We start from the raw sequence: 17926 nt of genomic DNA, 5'->3' as shown, positions 1-17926 counted from the left end.
CAGCAGCTGAAAGATCCTTTACATGAGTGGAAAGAGCCAAATTAGGGCTCAGTACTTCGTATGGACTCAATAATTTTACATTCATTGCACTTACTTACATTAAATGTAATCTGCTAATTTACTGTCAGCGCCAGTAAAGGGAGATCTTCCGTGATTCTGCAGCCAGTTGTAGATTTGACTATCCTGAATAATTTTTTATCCTGTATTTTGCATGTATACTTGCTATCCAAGCTTTGTTCAAAGCCATGTTCAAAGCTTTAATAGTTACGATTAGAAATACTACTATTTATATGCTAATACTTCACAACTATGCACATGAATCACTGTACTCACATTTGTTATGCAAATGCCTCCCTGAAAATACTAACCTAAACCCCAGTCACTCACTCACATCTTTCCAATGGATGCCTTTCCATTGCCTTGAAGTACAGCCCACATGTAGGCGTGAGGCTAGTCCTCTAAAACACAATATGGAACAAATTATGTATGCACAATATTTTCTTCACACATTTAAGAATCTGGCAGTGAATAGTCATGAGCTACGCAGTGGTACATTTACAATGAAAAGAATCCACTTGCGTGCAGCATCAGAATCTGTCTCTGAGGTACTTCACTGTGAACTCCGAGCTATGTTTTGACTGCTTGGTTCAGGGACACTGTAATTGCAACCATGTATGACAGGACTGGGTTAGACTCATCATTCAGTACTGGTGGATGATGCACAATAATACAAAAAAACCACTTTTAACAATGCAAGTTATTATTACAACCAGGTCAACACTGAAGTTTAAACTTTCACCCTCTGTGCTTCTCCAGTAGCAGTTACTTCCCAGATTCATTTGTTGCTAAGGATATGCTTAAGGTATGTAGAATTCAAGGTTACAATGGCTGTGTCTAAGACAAGAAATAACTACAGTTGTGACACACTTGCTAGGTTATTTTTTAAATATTCTGATTATTTCATATCTTCTCTTTAGCTCCTTGCTCAGAAGTGGCCTTTTGGAGATACGGATTTTGGACAGTTTCTTTGCAAATTCCTTCCCTTCATCCAGAAGGCATCAGTGGGAATCACAGTCCTTAACCTCTGTGCCCTAAGCGTGGACAGGTACAGTGTGTTTGACTCTTTTGATGCTGCTCTCGCCCTTGCAGTTTTCCTAAAACTGGGAGCACTCACTATGGTCTTCTCAGCAGCCAGATTACAGTATAGATGCAATTTAGATTCTGTTTTTTTGGATTTCCTGGCTATAACAAAGCACCACATCTCTGGCTCAAAGTATAGTATTAAGTCATTGGACTAATGAACTTTACATGTTTTTAAAAGGTATTTAAAAGCTCTACTAAAGCATTATTTCAACTTCCTTTACCAGACAAAAATTTATTGGGATTTGACTCAGATTTCTTTCCTTCGTATGAACTCATGTTTGTTTTGTATTTGAATAAGATTGTAATCTTTAGCCTTAAAAATTGTTTTTTTCAACTCACTGCCTATGGACCACAATTACAGGGTTTATTTTGATAACTTTTATACCTAACTGAGTTGTACTGAAAAACACGTTGGAAACTTGCTTTGAGAGATTGACATTGATGGTTTGAAAAGTAATGCCTCTGCTATTTTTTCTTCATACATATAATGCAATAGCAGACGAATACTTGAGTTCTGTAAAAACTATTTTTATTGGTCTTGAGTTCACTTGATCACGTTCTATTTCAAAATATCAGTAACTCTGATACAGAAAATACTGTTAAATAAAATGTGTATTAGTACCGTTATGCAAAGTTAAAAAAAAAAATTAAAATTAATCTTGGTTAATTTTAAAGGTAATGTACAAGGTTTGCAATGGATGAGTCACTGACTAGTTTCCATACCTGAAACACAATTCCTTACTGTATTAGTAAATCCTTAGCCAAAGCCAGAAACAAAACAATGTAACACAGGCAACTGTTCTATTTCCACTTTTGAGTTTGCAAACTATAAAAAGAATTCTATTTCTCAAGCAATATCTGCCCAGCATAAAATAAAATCCCATGGGCTCCTCTAAGGAATAAATCATAGATCAAGCACATGAAATGGCCAGTTTGTTAGATAAATTCTGACAACTGCAGTTTTTTCAGCAGATGAAGTTCTCCTGGTATACACGTGCTCATAAATTGGAATTAACTCAGCTGATGCTACCTCTTAATATGCATATATATATTTTTACAAGGAGTGATTTGCTAATCCTCACAACAAGCAAATATTGTTTCCATTTGATTATAAAGTCTTGTGTGGGATCAGACTCAGACTATTTAATTTCCTCCCCCAGCTTACACGCTTTGCCAAGGACATATTCTTTATCATCTGGTGCTACTCTAGTAAACGGTTGCAGAGGATGTGTGTTAGAAAACAGCCAGATTCTGATATTGGCTACTATGAATTGAACAAAATTAAATCACCATGAAATCTGAGAGCACCTTCAACAAGTCAGACTAGGCACTGGAAGTGGCATAGTCACATTAGTACAAAATTCCACATTAGCAAATGGTTGCTAATGGAATGAAATATGAGTAAATAATAGGAATTAAAATTTCTATAAAATGGAAAATGAGTGTTTTGTCACAGCTGGACTGTATCTGACCTACAGGTGAGTTAATTTTTGCTTTAAAAAGCTCTTGAAAATATATATTTATAATTACTTTGGGTGCTTATATATGGAATTGCATTCTACGATGTAGAAAAACAAGAAATCAATTGGTATAATGGATGCAGAGCTCCGTAGCTTTGATAATTGTTGACTGACTGTCCCTCTTGTAGACTACAATCTTAATTAAGAGCAGGATTATTTTTTTCCTACAGGGACAAGTCTCTGTTTTAACTACATCCTAGTGGGACACTCCACTGGTTACTACTGCCCTTCACACACAGTGACTTGGCCTGACAGTGCATGAAGGTTTTACTGTGCATGCCCAGAGGGAACAATGTCCCCTCACATGTGGAGAGGTTTTCAAGAGGCTTTTTTAAAAAAAATCCAGCCATTCACCCTTCAGAGGAAGCTCACATTTGCTTCAGATGCCTCTCAGGCGTTTTTAAAGTCTAGATCATGATGGTGACAACAGTGTGACTGTTTCTAAACAGTGCCTGACTGTGACTAAAACTAAAGATATTTTCTTTCCTGAGCTGTTTACTCCTGCTTATGTCATGGGCATAATAGTTTTAATGAAGAAATGGGTTTAAGGAAAGTGAAGATATGGATCTCATTTAATGTGTATACACTCTCTTCTTGCCTCCTCTGCATAGCAAATTGTATAGAACAGTAATCTCAGAGTGGATACTTCCATCTGGACCAACTTTCAGTAAGCGTATGAGATAACTGAGGATTTTACCACTAAAACAAAACTAGAAGATCTTTATTGAATTAAGAGCTTTGCAATCAACACACTACTCCTTACCTCTAAAATGAAGAACAGCTGTGGTCCCTAATAATGAAGCGGAACAGTTTGGTGCCACCAATAGTAGTGCCCTTTAGGAACAGTTCTGACACTAATCTTGACAGTGACTCTTTCTTAGGTCCTTCTTCTAGTTTCTAGTCTTCCCTTCATGGCTTTTCACTCTTACCAAAGGCTGATGACACTTGCAGAACAGTGTTATACTAATGGGTCATTTGAACACCTTATTTCCTAAGGCAGTTAAAAGGAACAGGGAAACAAAAGCACCTGCTGATGTTCTCAGATCCAGACAAGATGTCCTTCTGAAAGAAATGCTTTAAGCAAATTACAGCTAGGTAGGAGTGAAAAATATTTAATAGTCTGTATGTATACTCTATGATGTAATGATCCCTTGTGGTTTAATACTGTGCATCTCTAAGTAGCAGGAAGGACTGCAGAGTCCTTGAAAACACAGTTGGAATAAACAGGTAAGAATAGAGGGAGAAGAAGAAAACAGAGGAGGGAGAGTACCTGAAGGACACAATATACTAAAGTTGACAGCATGTGCATGAGCAATAGAAAATGAAAAGGGGAGAGAAAAGAGAAGGCACAACATTAAACAGAGAAAAGGAAGTGACCTGGGGAAAAAGTGAATATTTTAGACAAGGTTGGAGAAAAGAGGGGAATAAATAGAAAAAAAAGTTAGACAAATTACACACAGATTTTAGACTGAGGAATTAAATACAATGCATTATGCATGTATTTTATGACAGTTCCCTGGCAGACATCCTATATTTTCCAAGTATGAAGGAAATAAACTCTGCAGTATTTTCTCACTCCTAATTATGGAAGGTTTGTGGCTAGACAAAGATCCTATATATTACATAACTCACAGAACAACCACTTGAAAAGTTATACTACCACTTTTTTCAAATCACTCTTACAGCAGTGAGTAAAATGACCAAGTAATTGCAGATTAATATGCATTCAGCAAATTATGATCTTATTACTGAGCTTCTTATGCTTTAGCTGAAACCATTCATAAAACTATTCAGCTAATAATTCCTTATCTGATAGTTATTTGACTTGGGAACCGAAAAAGAGTTTATTAATAAAATACATACGGCACCCAAATCCTTACTGCTGTGCGTACCAATCTGCTCATATGCAAGACAGATGTAACTCAAAAAGAACAGGTACAAAAATGCAAGAAAGGAAATAACTGGATTCACAATTTGCAACCTTTTTGTTGTCACTTACATAGTTACACCGGTGGCACAACACAAACTTTACATTTGCTCCTTGAAAAATATATACAGTTGCTGCTTGCCAAGAGCATCAGTCAGTCAAGGATTAGATAGCACCTTGTGCAGCTGATGAGACCAATCATAATACTGCCAGCCTATAGAAAGTAAACTTCAAACTGATTGTTAAATATCCAAAGTTCACAAATATTTGAGTATTTGTGTAAAAGGTTAAGTTTGTGTGAATATTTAGTTTAGTCATTAAAGCCAAGATTTTATATTTGGCAAAATGAAATGTGATAGGGTGACAAATTATTTAAAATTAAATTTGGATTTTAATATGAATATTTATGAAAAGATATGATAATGGATATTAGTTTCTTAATTCTCCCAGTATAGTTTTATTTGTTCAGATGATCTCAGAATTCTAATCTCAGAGACCTCCTCCCCATGTGTGAACCATTGCCTTCCTTCTTTTTCATATTCTTTATTTATTTTCATATTTCTTTATTTTTAATCTGCAAGTCCAAATTGTAGTTTGCTTTAGCATTTTTAAAGTATTTATACATACATTTCTGTTAAGATGATGTCTTGAAGGCCTCTCCATAGCACACACCCATGACTACACAGCACGGGATATTGCTGTAGATATCAAAGCAAAGGTTCCTACTCTGTTCACTGCAGGAATGGTGGCACACCAGGCTCTGACACCTCCCGGTGATGTTCAGCAACACCTTCCAGTGACGTTCTGTAAAAACACTCTCTGAAGGTTTTGTGAGGGGCTTACAGCCTGGACTTGCCTTCATGCCTTCTTCCTTCCTCTAACACCAAGGCTACAGGGATTCAATCCACAAGTCTTACTGTCCAGCTAATAAGCACACTTCCAAACTAAAAAAAGGGTGTGATACAAGAAATCAGAAGAAATGCTTTGTGTGTGAAATCCCATATTAGTGTATTTGTTAAAGAAGGAATGAGGAAGCCTTTTAACAGCTAAATTTTACTGATCTCTGTACTGATTCAAATACTGATACTGATTCAAAATCCAATACTTCCCAGTACACTCAAAGCATTCTAATCCAGAGTTCTTAACTACTCCTTTACTTAAACCTTTATTATCTCCAATCCTTCGAGCCCATGCCAAAATTCTGTACTCTGTCCAATTACGTCTCTACCATCCCACCCTAATCCTTCCACAACCTAATCCTCCAACCTAAAGCCTTCTCATTTCCCCTGTTCTTTCCTTCCATTGCCAAAGCTCACTCATCTTTGCACTTCAGAGCCACATACTTACAAACTGAATCCTCCTGGTCTCCTGAGGGCATCTCTTTCCCCACACCTTTCACCTTTTTGTGCCTGCTGGTGTCCTTTCATACGCCACTTAATTGCTGCCATCAGCTAAAATCACCAATCCATTTGCCTTTCTCTGAAAAGTTTAATCTCGGCTCTCATCTTGGGAAGTTGTTAAGAATAGAGGTGGCAGCTGCATGTATCCAAAAGTATCTCAGGGGGGCAGAAAATGAGGGCATGCCTGAGGGAGAAAATAATACCTGCAGGACAGTAAAATGACACAGCTCCTTACAATTTCTAATCTGCTTCAGTGACTTCTTATTCTGACATTTTTTTTTAAGCAGCTGAAAAACCTTTTTTGACTTTTTTTCTCCTCAACCAAAGAAGAATATTTCACCAGTGGATGCCATGATATTCCGTGTAGCACTGTAATTCCAAATAGGAAGGTGCTATTACTTTTGGGAAGTAAAATAAGCAGTTTAGAAACTAATGCCTGTCCCTTTCAGGTACAGAGCAGTTGCCTCCTGGAGCCGTGTTCAGGGAATTGGAATCCCTATGATCACTGCTATTGAAATCTTCTCCATTTGGCTTCTGTCCTTCATACTGGCTATCCCAGAAGCAATTGGTTTTGCTGTGGTACCTTTCAGATACAAGGATGAAAGTTATGTCACCTGCATGCTCAAGCCTACAAATAATTTTATGTTGGTGAGTAACATCCTTTCTTCTCTTTCTGGAATCCACAGTATATAGGTTAGAGAACTAACATATTGGATTTCAATAGGTTTTATTAATGCCTGAAAGTGCAAAATGTATTCTAATGTGTATTGGTGCAAAGAGTATCCTATGTTTACAGTGACTTGTCTCTACTTTCAGCCAGAGAGGCTAAATGGGACTTTACAACATTTTCATTTCTTCACTACCAAGGATTCTTAATACAAACATTTGCAATTAAGGCCTGCTTAAGGTAGAGTCAAGGGACATATCAGGGAAGGCAGAGCCTTGGAAGGTTTTGAGTTTCCAGGTACAACACCTTGGAGCTTGTAACTGTCAAAACACATGTTTTATCATGATTAGTCATCATTTTACAGGCAGTAGTCAACTCTTCTGGCACATAAAGAAAAGGGTGGGGCCATGCTGTACACACTAACAGAGTCAAATAAAACATAATCCTTTCATTTACAAGGAATCATGAGCACAAAGCTGACAGGCCCACACCTCCAGCCTGGGTAGCTTGTGCGCTGTCAGCTGTCATCTACACACAGCATCTCAAGAGCAAGAGAAGTGCCTGAGACGCACCAGGATGCTTTGGCACGTTTCACAGCCCTCATCCTCTATGCTCCTGCAGTTTAACAGTCACCAATACCCACATTAGCTTGTTCAAAGCAAGTTTGGTGAGAAGTCACTTCTAGAATTAACAGATTACTGCATAGGGGGATAGTGATTTTCTACCTTACACTGAGAAAATACCTTAATATTTTCTTTGTGAACCCACAGGAGAGCCAGGTACCACTCACCCAGTAATGAGAAAAAAAAAGGAGTAATATTCTGATTTGTTGCAGAGAAGGCAGATAGGACCAGGTCTTCAGCCTTGAGACAAACTGGTTTTTTTTCTGGAGGAGACTTTTTCATGATACAGTGAAAGTTTCTCTTTTTTGAGTGTCTGGCACTTCTCCTTTTAGTGGATCAGAACACAGCTTGGCCTAGAATTGAGAAGGATAGAGCAAAATGGAGCTAGGCATTCTGGAAGACAAAAAGTGTGGATGATTTTTTTTTCAGAGGAACATCCTCCACTTTGGTAGGCTTGCACAGACTGCAGGGATGGCAAAAAGAGCAAGAGACAATTGCAAGAGAAGACAAAAGGAATTCCCTAATGGAAATAATTAATGCATGTGAAGACCAAGAGGCATTGCCCAGGACTTACTGTATCTTTTCTTCGAAACTCCACAGACTGTGTGACTGTATATAGTGTAGTTATTGGACTCTGATTTATTAAATGCACACTGCAGCAAATTTCCACTTTTTAATGGCTGTTTTTCTCCACCTGTGTGCCTGAATTAAATGGTTTAATCTTCACTTCCACTCTCCCTAAGAAAAAGAATAGTTTTCTCTTCTCTCTCCTCAAAAACACTATAGTTCAGGTTTTCCACAGGCATGCTAATTTTAATGATTACTGTTCTGGCCTTAATGTTGGAAGTGGAATAGCATGGTATGTTTTATTAGCAGGAATTAGCATCTTTTACTTGCCTAGCATAATTCAAAAGTGCCAAACCTCCCCACACCAGTTTGATTTTCAAGGAAACAAACCAGCAGTTATGTCCAATCTCAGAGTAAATGTTGGATGTGTCAGTCAAAATTGAGAGCTTTGTGTTTCAAAGTTTTGCCGGCAAGTACAAACATGAGATTAAAATGGGAATACCACTTTAACCTTAACTACAGTATTTACTACCACAAACACCACAACAAACAACTACTAAACTTTGGGAAGGATTTATTATTAACTTTTGTTTTTAATAGGAGTTTTATTTCTGTTTAAAACTATCCTTGAAAGACTCAAAAGATTCATGCTAGACCATGACTCCCAAGAGGCTGAGTGCACTAGGAAACTTGTTTAAAATGCACATTTCCTGTAGAAAACCAGTTCCATGTGGGCTTTCAAGACAAACAAAGGAATGTCTACTTCTCTTAAATCAACCCATTTTTGTGCTTTGATGTAAGCTTTGTGAGACTCAGATTCCACAATTAATCACTTACAGACATTTTTGAGTAGGCTTTATAACTTCACCAAGCCAAGTCCTCATACAGAATTGATGGTCAGGGTTGTGACACAGACCTCAGTGTGTGTTTTCCTGACAGACAGGCAAAGCTCATGAAACCTGGCAGACTGATGGGACAGGAAGTTTTGCTTGTAAACATGGCATGGATTCATGCAGTACACATTTTGTGCTGCCCAGCCAGTGCAATTCTAGTCCGAGTTGGAACAATTTGCCATGGAAAATATAATTATCTCCATGTATTTGTAATCCTTTTCTCTGCAGAAGGAGCAGCAATTACATTTGCCCTCAGTACAAACTCTTCCAACACGAGGCATTATTGTTTTCCAGTTTTCTGCTGGCGGAAGCTCAGTTCCCAGGGGGGGAATTTCTGCCCCCAAGGAAAGTGCAACTATGCAGCAGACTGTAGCCCCTCCTCAGGGAGGAGGCTAATGAGGAGGAGGAAACAAGTTAATCAACACGAGGCAGTGTCCCAAAGTGAGGTGGGATTGTGGCCTAGATACCAGCAGTGTAGTCTAAATTACCAAATTCTGTGTGCAGCTGTGTTGGGGCAGAGGGAGGAGAAAAATCAAAAGCATTCCTTGTATCTTAATAAATCAACTTTCTAATATAACTAAAGTGGATTTTAAAATGAACATTATTAAATACTACTGTATGAATCACATTGATTTTTTTCATTTTTCAAACTTTAGTACTGTTTGGTTTTAACTGCAAACAAGACGTCAAAAGTTTGGCCTTTTCAAACAGGGTTCATAAAATCCTGTCATAAGCATTTTGACATTTGGTGTGGGAACTCTGATGTTACCAGAGCACATCCACTAGGAATAAACAAGATAGGGGAAAGAATATGACACATCCCTTTTACACTAATAACAGAGGCAGGAAGTGTTTAAAATGCCATATTTTACATATTTTAGTGCAAACTCTTGGCTGAGCATGAAAGTTAAAAACCAAGATACAATATTTACAATCATGAAAACATGATTGTCTACAGAAAAAAAGTAATTTTAAATGTTTGTTCGGGCAAAAAGTGTAATCTTTCCCATAACATGTAAATGTATTAAGTTACAGCACTGCTGACATCACAGCTAATACTTAAAATTACACAGCAGAATTTTAAGTACCGTTCTATCAAATGGTATGAATGGTTGGCAAAGGGTTAAAAGTAATGGTACCACCAGAAGCCATCGGCCCTAAGCTTTGCATATATCACACAAACACTTATGAAGTGGTTCCTATCTGCCCAGTACATAAGCAAACCAACTGCTAACCTTTTCACTGATAACGAAAGGTGATTAAACTTACAAGACATTTTGAATTTTCCTTTTTTGGAATCAGGAGAGAAGCTGTAGAGGTAAACGGCATTTCCTGAGACAGGCTTTTAGTAAGATTTGTTATCTCAAACCGACACTGTCTACATTTTGGCATGTCTTTTTCACGAAACTGGATTCCAGGTTTCATGAAGGACCATAAATGTTCAGAAAGCACAACTAATAGGAATTAATTCCAACCCAAGACAGATTGCAACAAAGGTATAGGCAGGCTATCTGTGAGTTAAAGTAAATGTTTACACTGTCACAATCCCCATTTTGATGTTGGTCTAAACCAGATAAACAATAAGAAAACAGACAGACAAAAGTGCACCGTCATGCTTTCTGGGACCTTTCTGTGGTATTTTGCATCAAATCATAAAAAAAAAAAATCTTCTCTTTACTTTATCTACAGTTTTACAAAGATGCAAAGGATTGGTGGCTGTTTGGTTTCTATTTCTGCATGCCACTGATGTGCACTGCCATCTTTTACACGCTAATGACTTGTGAAATGTTAAACAGAAGAAACAGCAACTTGAGAATTGCTCTCAGCGAACACCTGAAGCAGGTAAATATTAGAAACACCGTTGTTTGAATGTACTGTTCTTCTCTCTGTGGGTTAGCTTAGAAATGTTTCAAAGTGTACTTGAATACAGCAAACTACAGAAGTAGAAAGTGAGGATGTAGGTTGTTTATGATGTCAAGATATCAATTTAAACCTGGAACAAAAGACTAAATCATATTATAAGGAGGGATTGAAGACAGTATGCTCAAAAAACTAGCCAGTTTCTTTCCTTTCCTATGTATGACAGTCGTGCTCTTTAACCTCAAATCCCTACTGCCTAAATGCTTTGAAATTTAACTACAAAGATTTGCCAAAAAAATGTTTCTTTTTATTTATAAAGATATGACTCCGTGGAACCTCCCTCCTTTTGGCAGTCTTTGATATGTAACTTTAGTTTCATATAAAAAGCAATAACCTAGTTTAGAACAGAGTGGATTTTGTTTTTCAGGGTTATTGCACTGCTGCAGTAGCACTGCTGTAGCTGCTTTGAAAAGAGCAGCGGGAGAACAGTACAAACAAATGATCACAGAACAAAGTCGCTCACAGACCAGTCAGGTCTCGCTTTGCAGTTTTTGCAGCACTGTCTGATGTTTAGTGCCTAACTGAAATTTAAAAAACAATCTGTAGCTTTTCCCCTGCGATAACATCAGCCCTTTAAATTCCACTCTTTCTTTCAAATGCCATATTCACAGATGTGAATCCTGAAAGCCATCCTCTCTGCATCAGAGCGAGTTCTCTCAGAGGTTCCTCCTTTGCTGGTTCATTCCAGATCAGGGCTGACCGGAAAATCCTCCCCTTGTGCAGTTCCTCCACTTTTTCCCCTCCTCAGGCCCCACAGCCTGGAGCACAGTCTGTCCCAGGGCCACACACGAGCTACTCCACCCATTAGAACTAGAATAGTATGTAAGAGGTGGGGAAATACACCCTCCAGCTTTCCCATCCTGATGTGCAGTGCCCAGTAAGCTACTCAACTGACTGCTGGAGGATGACTCTATGCCACAATTTACAAATGCATTTTAACTATCACCTTTTGCCCCTCTTTCATCCATCCTTCCTTCCTTCCCTCCAGCCTTGTCCACAGTAATGTCTAGTCACAATATTTTCATATTTTGATAAAAACTGCTATTATAAAAAAGAGGAAACTATAATAGTCATATTCAAAGCCTAACAACACTTATGACTTCAAGTTTTTTTAATGACAGTCCTTAAGTGCTTTGCTGTTACATTATGGTGGCAATTTCAGTAGTAGTATCCTTACTGCTTCGTATGTTGCTCTTTATTAAACCCATGCCTACCAAACACCCCTGGTATGCATTGTCAAGAGTCCACTAAAACATCTGTAACTCTCTAGAGCCACATAAAATATCCATTAAATTAAATTAAGTTCCTGACTAAATATTTCGAGATTAAGCTGTAATGCAGACATTTCTAAAATGTTGTTTGTAGAGGAACTATTTGCTTGAAAACATCAAGATCACACAGTAAGGATCACAAAATTAATATACTGTGTAGTATCCCTTTGTGTAACACTATACATATTAAATGAAAAATAATATATCAGGGAGAATTTGACATCCTGACTAGGTATGTGGTTGAATGGAACTTTTACTGCAAGTTGATTTAGGTGCCTTGGGTTTATGCATTGCCCCACATCAAGGATTTGGTACAAGTCATTTATCAAGCAGGTGTGCACACTGTTGCCTCACACATGAAAAGGTTTTCTTGCAGATTATGTGTCTTTTTGACAAAAGAGGTTTATCTGAGGGATTGTCAGAAAACTAATCCAGTGTAAAGGAGTAAGAAATGCTGGGAAAGTATTCAGAAAAGACTAGCAATGGATTTTCCTGGGCTAACTTCTACAGTGCTCTGGCAATAACCTATGTGCTCCAGCTGCTCCAGTGATGAGCAGGCTGTGTTGAGGATGGCCAGAATCAAGAACAGGACAAGACTCATAAAAAAGCTCTCAGAGGTATCAGGCACTCTGGAAGCTTCGTTTTGGGAATCTTGCATGCTTAATCAAGATGACTCACTTTGCTGCCAACATTACTACACTACAATCACCTGCCAATATGAATAAGGCACTCAGTGTACACTGTTATCTTCTTCTTCCAGCGTCGAGAAGTTGCAAAGACAGTTTTCTGTTTAGTCGTGATTTTTGCTCTTTGCTGGTTCCCTCTCCATTTGAGCCGAATTTTGAAGAAAATGGTATACAATGAAAAAGACCCCAGCAGATGTGAACTGCTCAGGTACTTCATTTTGTGTGTCAGTAGTTAATACTGAAAAAGTATAATGCTGCCTTACTTGGAATTTATATGACTAATGTCACTGTGCTTGCAACTGTGGTTTTTGATTTTCAGCTGCACCCATTTTCAGTGGTTTCAGTTGTAATGGGGTAGCATAATGTCAATAAATGTTGTCTGTCACCACTTCAATCACTTTCCTCTGGCTTTGTTGAAGTTCTGTGAGATAGATTATTATAGACATGGCATGGTACAAGATTAGATTGAGGGAGTTAGGTAAGAGGGAATAAGTTTCTGTGACAGAAGAGACTGTAACCTTAAAGAACACGGATGCTTGTGTAGCATACGAACTGTTTAAATGTTTTGCTTTCTCTTGCCTAGTTTCTTGCTGCCTTTGGATTATATCAGCATCAACCTGGCAACCATGAACTCTTGTATAAACCCCATAGCTCTGTATTTTGTGAGCAAGAAGTTTAAAAACTGTTTCCAGGTAAGATCTTCTTGATAAGATTTCATGTCCAGTTAACTAACTGTATTAAACCACTAAGTTGTTATCTATTTCTAACAGCTGGGAGAAGAGGAATGCAAAGGACTGAAAGATAATAAACTGTCCAGTTCAGCAGCTCACATAGCACACATACCAAACTGAAAGAGGAACTACCCACTTATCTGAAATGCTAAACCAATAAATAAGTTTGACAAAGTCCTCATCTGTAAACATGTAAACTGAGATAGACATGCTCTTGTAAATACTACAATGTGTGACATGTGACATGTACACAAAATAGAATTTGGTTGATAACATATCTTTCATTCTCGATGACACCAAGATGCCTGCACAAAACAATCCCATTAACAACTAAAATGTTCAGCCTTGAATACCAGGTACCAACCCTCGTACCTGAGTTGACTTTGGCATTAAATACACGTTATGTCTTCTACTTGCATTTTTCCAGTTCCTACACATGCAAATATATTTTAAGGCTAAAACAATTTCCTTGTGACAATGTGCCTCTGCAAGTCCCTGTCCCCCTAGTAAAGGCAATACAGAAAGAAAAAAAAAAACTAGAGGTAAAGGAATGAAACAGAAAAGGAAGACTAAAATAACTTTATCTGCAAAGAAAAGCAAAAGATGACAGGACTGTACAGGACAGCACTAAACTTTAAGTCTGAGAATAGGCAGAACCCAAAAAACATAATGAAAAAAAACATAATTAATTACTAGACTAGTGAATACCTGTTTATCTATAGCCTGCTCAGATTTACAAACTATTTTAAGGGAGTATTTTTACATGGTAAATAAGTCTGCTTTGCTTTTTACTGTCCCCTACTTCATTTGGGAACCATGGAGAGGATAATAGGCCTGAACTTGCCCTCAGGTGAAAGGGAGAAGTAACAGAGGGTATTATCAGGCTGCTCTTCATGATGTTAATTCATTCTTCCCATTTGTCCTTCCAAATATAACTCCCACCCAAAAACTCTAATTACAGAATTGTCAGCAATTTTTTTTTATCCTTCCCAGTTTCTCATCACAGCTTTCCCTTTGCCTCCTGGTATCAAGGTCATTAATTCAGTTTTGAATTTGTGTTTCTCACCCTGCCTCTGTTGCTGTTTTACATACCCACCCATACAGTACCTATATCTTAAATCTGGCTTTACCTCTGCAACATCCCCTTCTCACGGAGTTCACAGAATTCACGGATCTACTGCTGTTATTGGCATTGTTCCTCTGAGACTCCTAACTCCTTCCCCTCAAGCAGACACTCCATCTACATAGAATTAGGCACTAGTTTTTGTGAAGGGATGAGGGGATAGCTGAGGAATCCTTTCTGCTCCTGTCAGAAGAGACAACTGAACACAGCAACCTGTGAACAACCTGGGAGTATGGCCCTGAATGGCCTTTTATTCTTAACTGTCCAAAATAATACACCTCAGTATGTTTTGTCCTTTCTCCTAAACAATTCTATCTTCTTCTAAGATGTCAGAAGAGACCCAAGTCACAGGCTGGAGAATTTTCTTCTTTTCTCTTCTCTGCTAAGCAGCATGCTGATCCCCAAGCTTGAAATACAGTGAAAAAGAGGAGGAAAAATGTCAACCCAGCCCTTAAAAATATGCATTGAATTCTGCCAGTTCTCAATCTACTTACCTCAGTTAAAAAAAAAATTTTCATACTGTGAAAGTTTTTCTTAAATAAGAGGCACAGGTTGGGCCTAATTTGCTGTATTTGTGATGTTTAAACACAAGAATTGTTTGCATCCTAGGATAAAAATTTCTCTGAATGCAGCTACCAATCTCTTCAGCTAGAATTGTCTTTTCATTTCTAAATGAAAAATAAGGCTGGCAATCTGCATAGAATTGATAGATTTGTCTTAACCTTTTATTTATCTTTTTTTAAAATTTATTTCCAGTCATGTCTTTGCTGTTGCTGCTCCCAATCTAAGAGTCTGGTGACTTCAGTGCCCATGAATGGAACAAGCATTCAATGGAAAAATCAAGAACTAAACAATCACAATACAGATCGAAGCAGCCATAAAGACAGCATAAACTGAAAATTAAGGACTATCATACCATTTTGCAATGAAACAGGAAAAAAAAAAGTCACTACAAAGCTATTGCAACAAGAAGCCCAGTGACTGTTCCATAATAATTCAGATATGTGCACCATTGTACCTAATTCTAGAAGTGACTGAGTAGGCGGACTGATTATAACTATGATTTTCTGTGAACTGAGATCCACTGGATGGTGATTCTGCATTTGGAAATGATATTTATGGGATTATGACACCCAAAAACTGGCTTGAACTGCACAGGTGGTTTGCTCTTCTGAACCAGGCAGGAACTGTCCAGTGTCCGTGACTGGTACAATACATTTTGCCTGATTGTCACCTAGAATTAATCACTTTGGAATTTTTTCAGAAGATATCAAAATGGAATCTGTCTGTGACTATATTTTATCTCTGCCCATTTGTCTTTTTTAACTTTTATTTGTGTGGTGGATATATTCCATGCACCGGTATGTTTTGCATGTTGTTGTTGTTGCTGTTTTTCAGGTGTTATGTTCGAAAATGTTTTAGTCCACACCAGCATTTTATTTACTTATGTTACAGTGGGTCAGGACATTAGCTGGGCAGTTCACATTTGTAGCACTTCAGTATTCAAATATAGGAAGAGACCATTTAAATAGCATCAACATTTGGCACTTAAGCACAGATTAATACCAAAAAAAGAGGTATTAATAATACAGTACTATACTGTGTTATTTATTGTAATGCTCTGTACAAAATAAACATAATCTGTAACAGCAAAAATAATGAAAGATGCTCACAGAGGGCAATGTGTTTTTAATTAACTTGCCATGTTAATTCTTAAACTATATGAACCTTTTAATCTCTTTAGACTACAGCTGCATTAAGTCTAAGTTCAAATAATGGTCAGTGGAACAGAGTGAAGCATTATAAAAGCTGTCCAAAGAGTTCTGAGAATACAGCTATTATCAGAGCAACTATGCATAACACTACTACTTAAATATTGTGAACATGAGGTTATAGTCTTAGTGAATGTAGAACTGTGGAAGTCCATAAGAGCTGGATGTGCAGAAGGGTATTTTGTGCCTTATTGCTTACAGAGTTATTTATCTACACAATGTTCAAAGATTTTAAGAGGGTTTTATATGTTATCGGCATTGTTAAACATACAAAATGCTATTAATAAGATATAGAAGCTATTGCTTGCATACATGTAAACTGATGAGTTCCTTAGTACTTCCATCCATTAAGACTACATGGCAAGAGATTCCTTTGTTTGCCTATTAAAAATAAAAATTTTTAATAGGTAGCCTTTCACTAAAAAGTGGAATTAAGTAGCGTGATGTCATATATAATATGTCTCATGCACAAATCTGCTAGGCAATTCACAGCATCCTTTGTGCTAGGCTAAGAGGTAGTAATCAAAATTCCACAAATTCTTAAACATCTGTTTCATTTCAAGGGAAAGATATAATCCTGCATATTTTTATTTAAGAGGTCAAAATGCTAGCACCTACAGTGACTTCTGCTGCACAAGTTCCCCCAATGTTTACATTCACACCAATTTTCAAAGGTATATTTAAAGAAAGGTTCTTTAAGTTGGTTTATGTATTTTTGTGCTTTTGTCTCTGTGACATATATGCGTGTATAAATACATATAAATCTATGTTCATATGTTATAAACCTAAATACAGTCTTCTGACAGTGCTCTGTGGTAGTGCCTAAGAGCATGGTATGGAATGAGACTCGGCTGACTTTTACTCAAAACACTTCATCCTCAAACTGTATCAAAAATCATAGTAAATGAGTAAAAAAGATTGAGTTACTGAGTCTCTTTACACCCTAAAACCTTCCCTGCTTCTTTGACAGAACATATTGAGGAGATGACAAAGCTAAACAGAAAATGGAGGAGTGGATTTCTTTATTTCAAGGCAGGAAAAAGTTTTATGCACATTCCCCTTTTCTGCTATTTATCTGATGGGTAGATAAACCAAAACAGTTCATACACCAGCAAACCAATCATGATTACTCAGAGACAATGTTTCTACCTGTCTATGTAGGACAGTGAGCAGTAGAGACAATCTAGGTCAGAAACTGTAGGGTTCTTCTACAAAAAATGGTCCTGAAATGGACCATTTTTATGCTTTACCCACACTGATGCAAAGCATGAATCATGAAAATCTAACAGTTTTCCTTCCAGCATTAACACTTCCAGCATCTGTTGCTTTCAACCCAATAGTTGGCTCTCTCATGTGGCAAAGAGACATGGATGTGCACACACACAAAGCATACTTCAAACCAGTCCAGCCTAGATGGAAAAACCATCTTCCTACTCCCCAAAGAGCCGACTGGCATCAGCAGCAGCATTGTAAAATACAAAACTTTTCAAAGGAAAGAAGAGGATAAAACAGATATATATTGTGAGAGGCATTTTTTAGAATCCTTTACAATTATTTTTTGAAGCTTCCTTACAGATCAAAGCCTGCAAAAACTAATTGGTGATTCTCATTTCACCTCCTCCAGATTGTGGAAGGACTGACAGAGCCTAAACAGCAGTGACAAGTGAAGTCCTGGGAGGTCTC

At 37.6% G+C, this 17926-nt stretch overlaps 1 protein-coding gene across 1 annotated transcript in view; it reads left to right on the top strand.

Annotated features, from left to right (window-relative positions):
• The window catches only part of EDNRA (endothelin receptor type A), a 32140-nt gene extending 14981 nt beyond the window's left edge, over nucleotides 1-17159 (top strand). The window contains exons 3-8 of the mRNA XM_027890656.1: nucleotides 978-1105; nucleotides 6440-6638; nucleotides 10430-10582; nucleotides 12692-12825; nucleotides 13201-13309; nucleotides 15228-17159. Coding sequence (XP_027746457.1) covers nucleotides 978-1105; nucleotides 6440-6638; nucleotides 10430-10582; nucleotides 12692-12825; nucleotides 13201-13309; nucleotides 15228-15368 — 864 coding nt within the window. The 3' untranslated portion in view covers nucleotides 15369-17159. The remainder of the gene's footprint in view (nucleotides 1-977; nucleotides 1106-6439; nucleotides 6639-10429; nucleotides 10583-12691; nucleotides 12826-13200; nucleotides 13310-15227) is intronic.
• Nucleotides 17160-17926: the final 767 nt, after the last annotated feature.

This window comes from Empidonax traillii, unplaced genomic scaffold, assembly GCF_003031625.1.
Source record: "Empidonax traillii isolate 1590-97213 ecotype Southwest subspecies unplaced genomic scaffold, ASM303162v1 scaffold293:size840699, whole genome shotgun sequence".
Lineage (NCBI taxonomy): Eukaryota > Metazoa > Chordata > Aves > Passeriformes > Tyrannidae > Empidonax > Empidonax traillii.
Note: the sequence above shows the minus strand (reverse complement) of the source record. Positions and strands in the feature narration are given on the sequence as shown.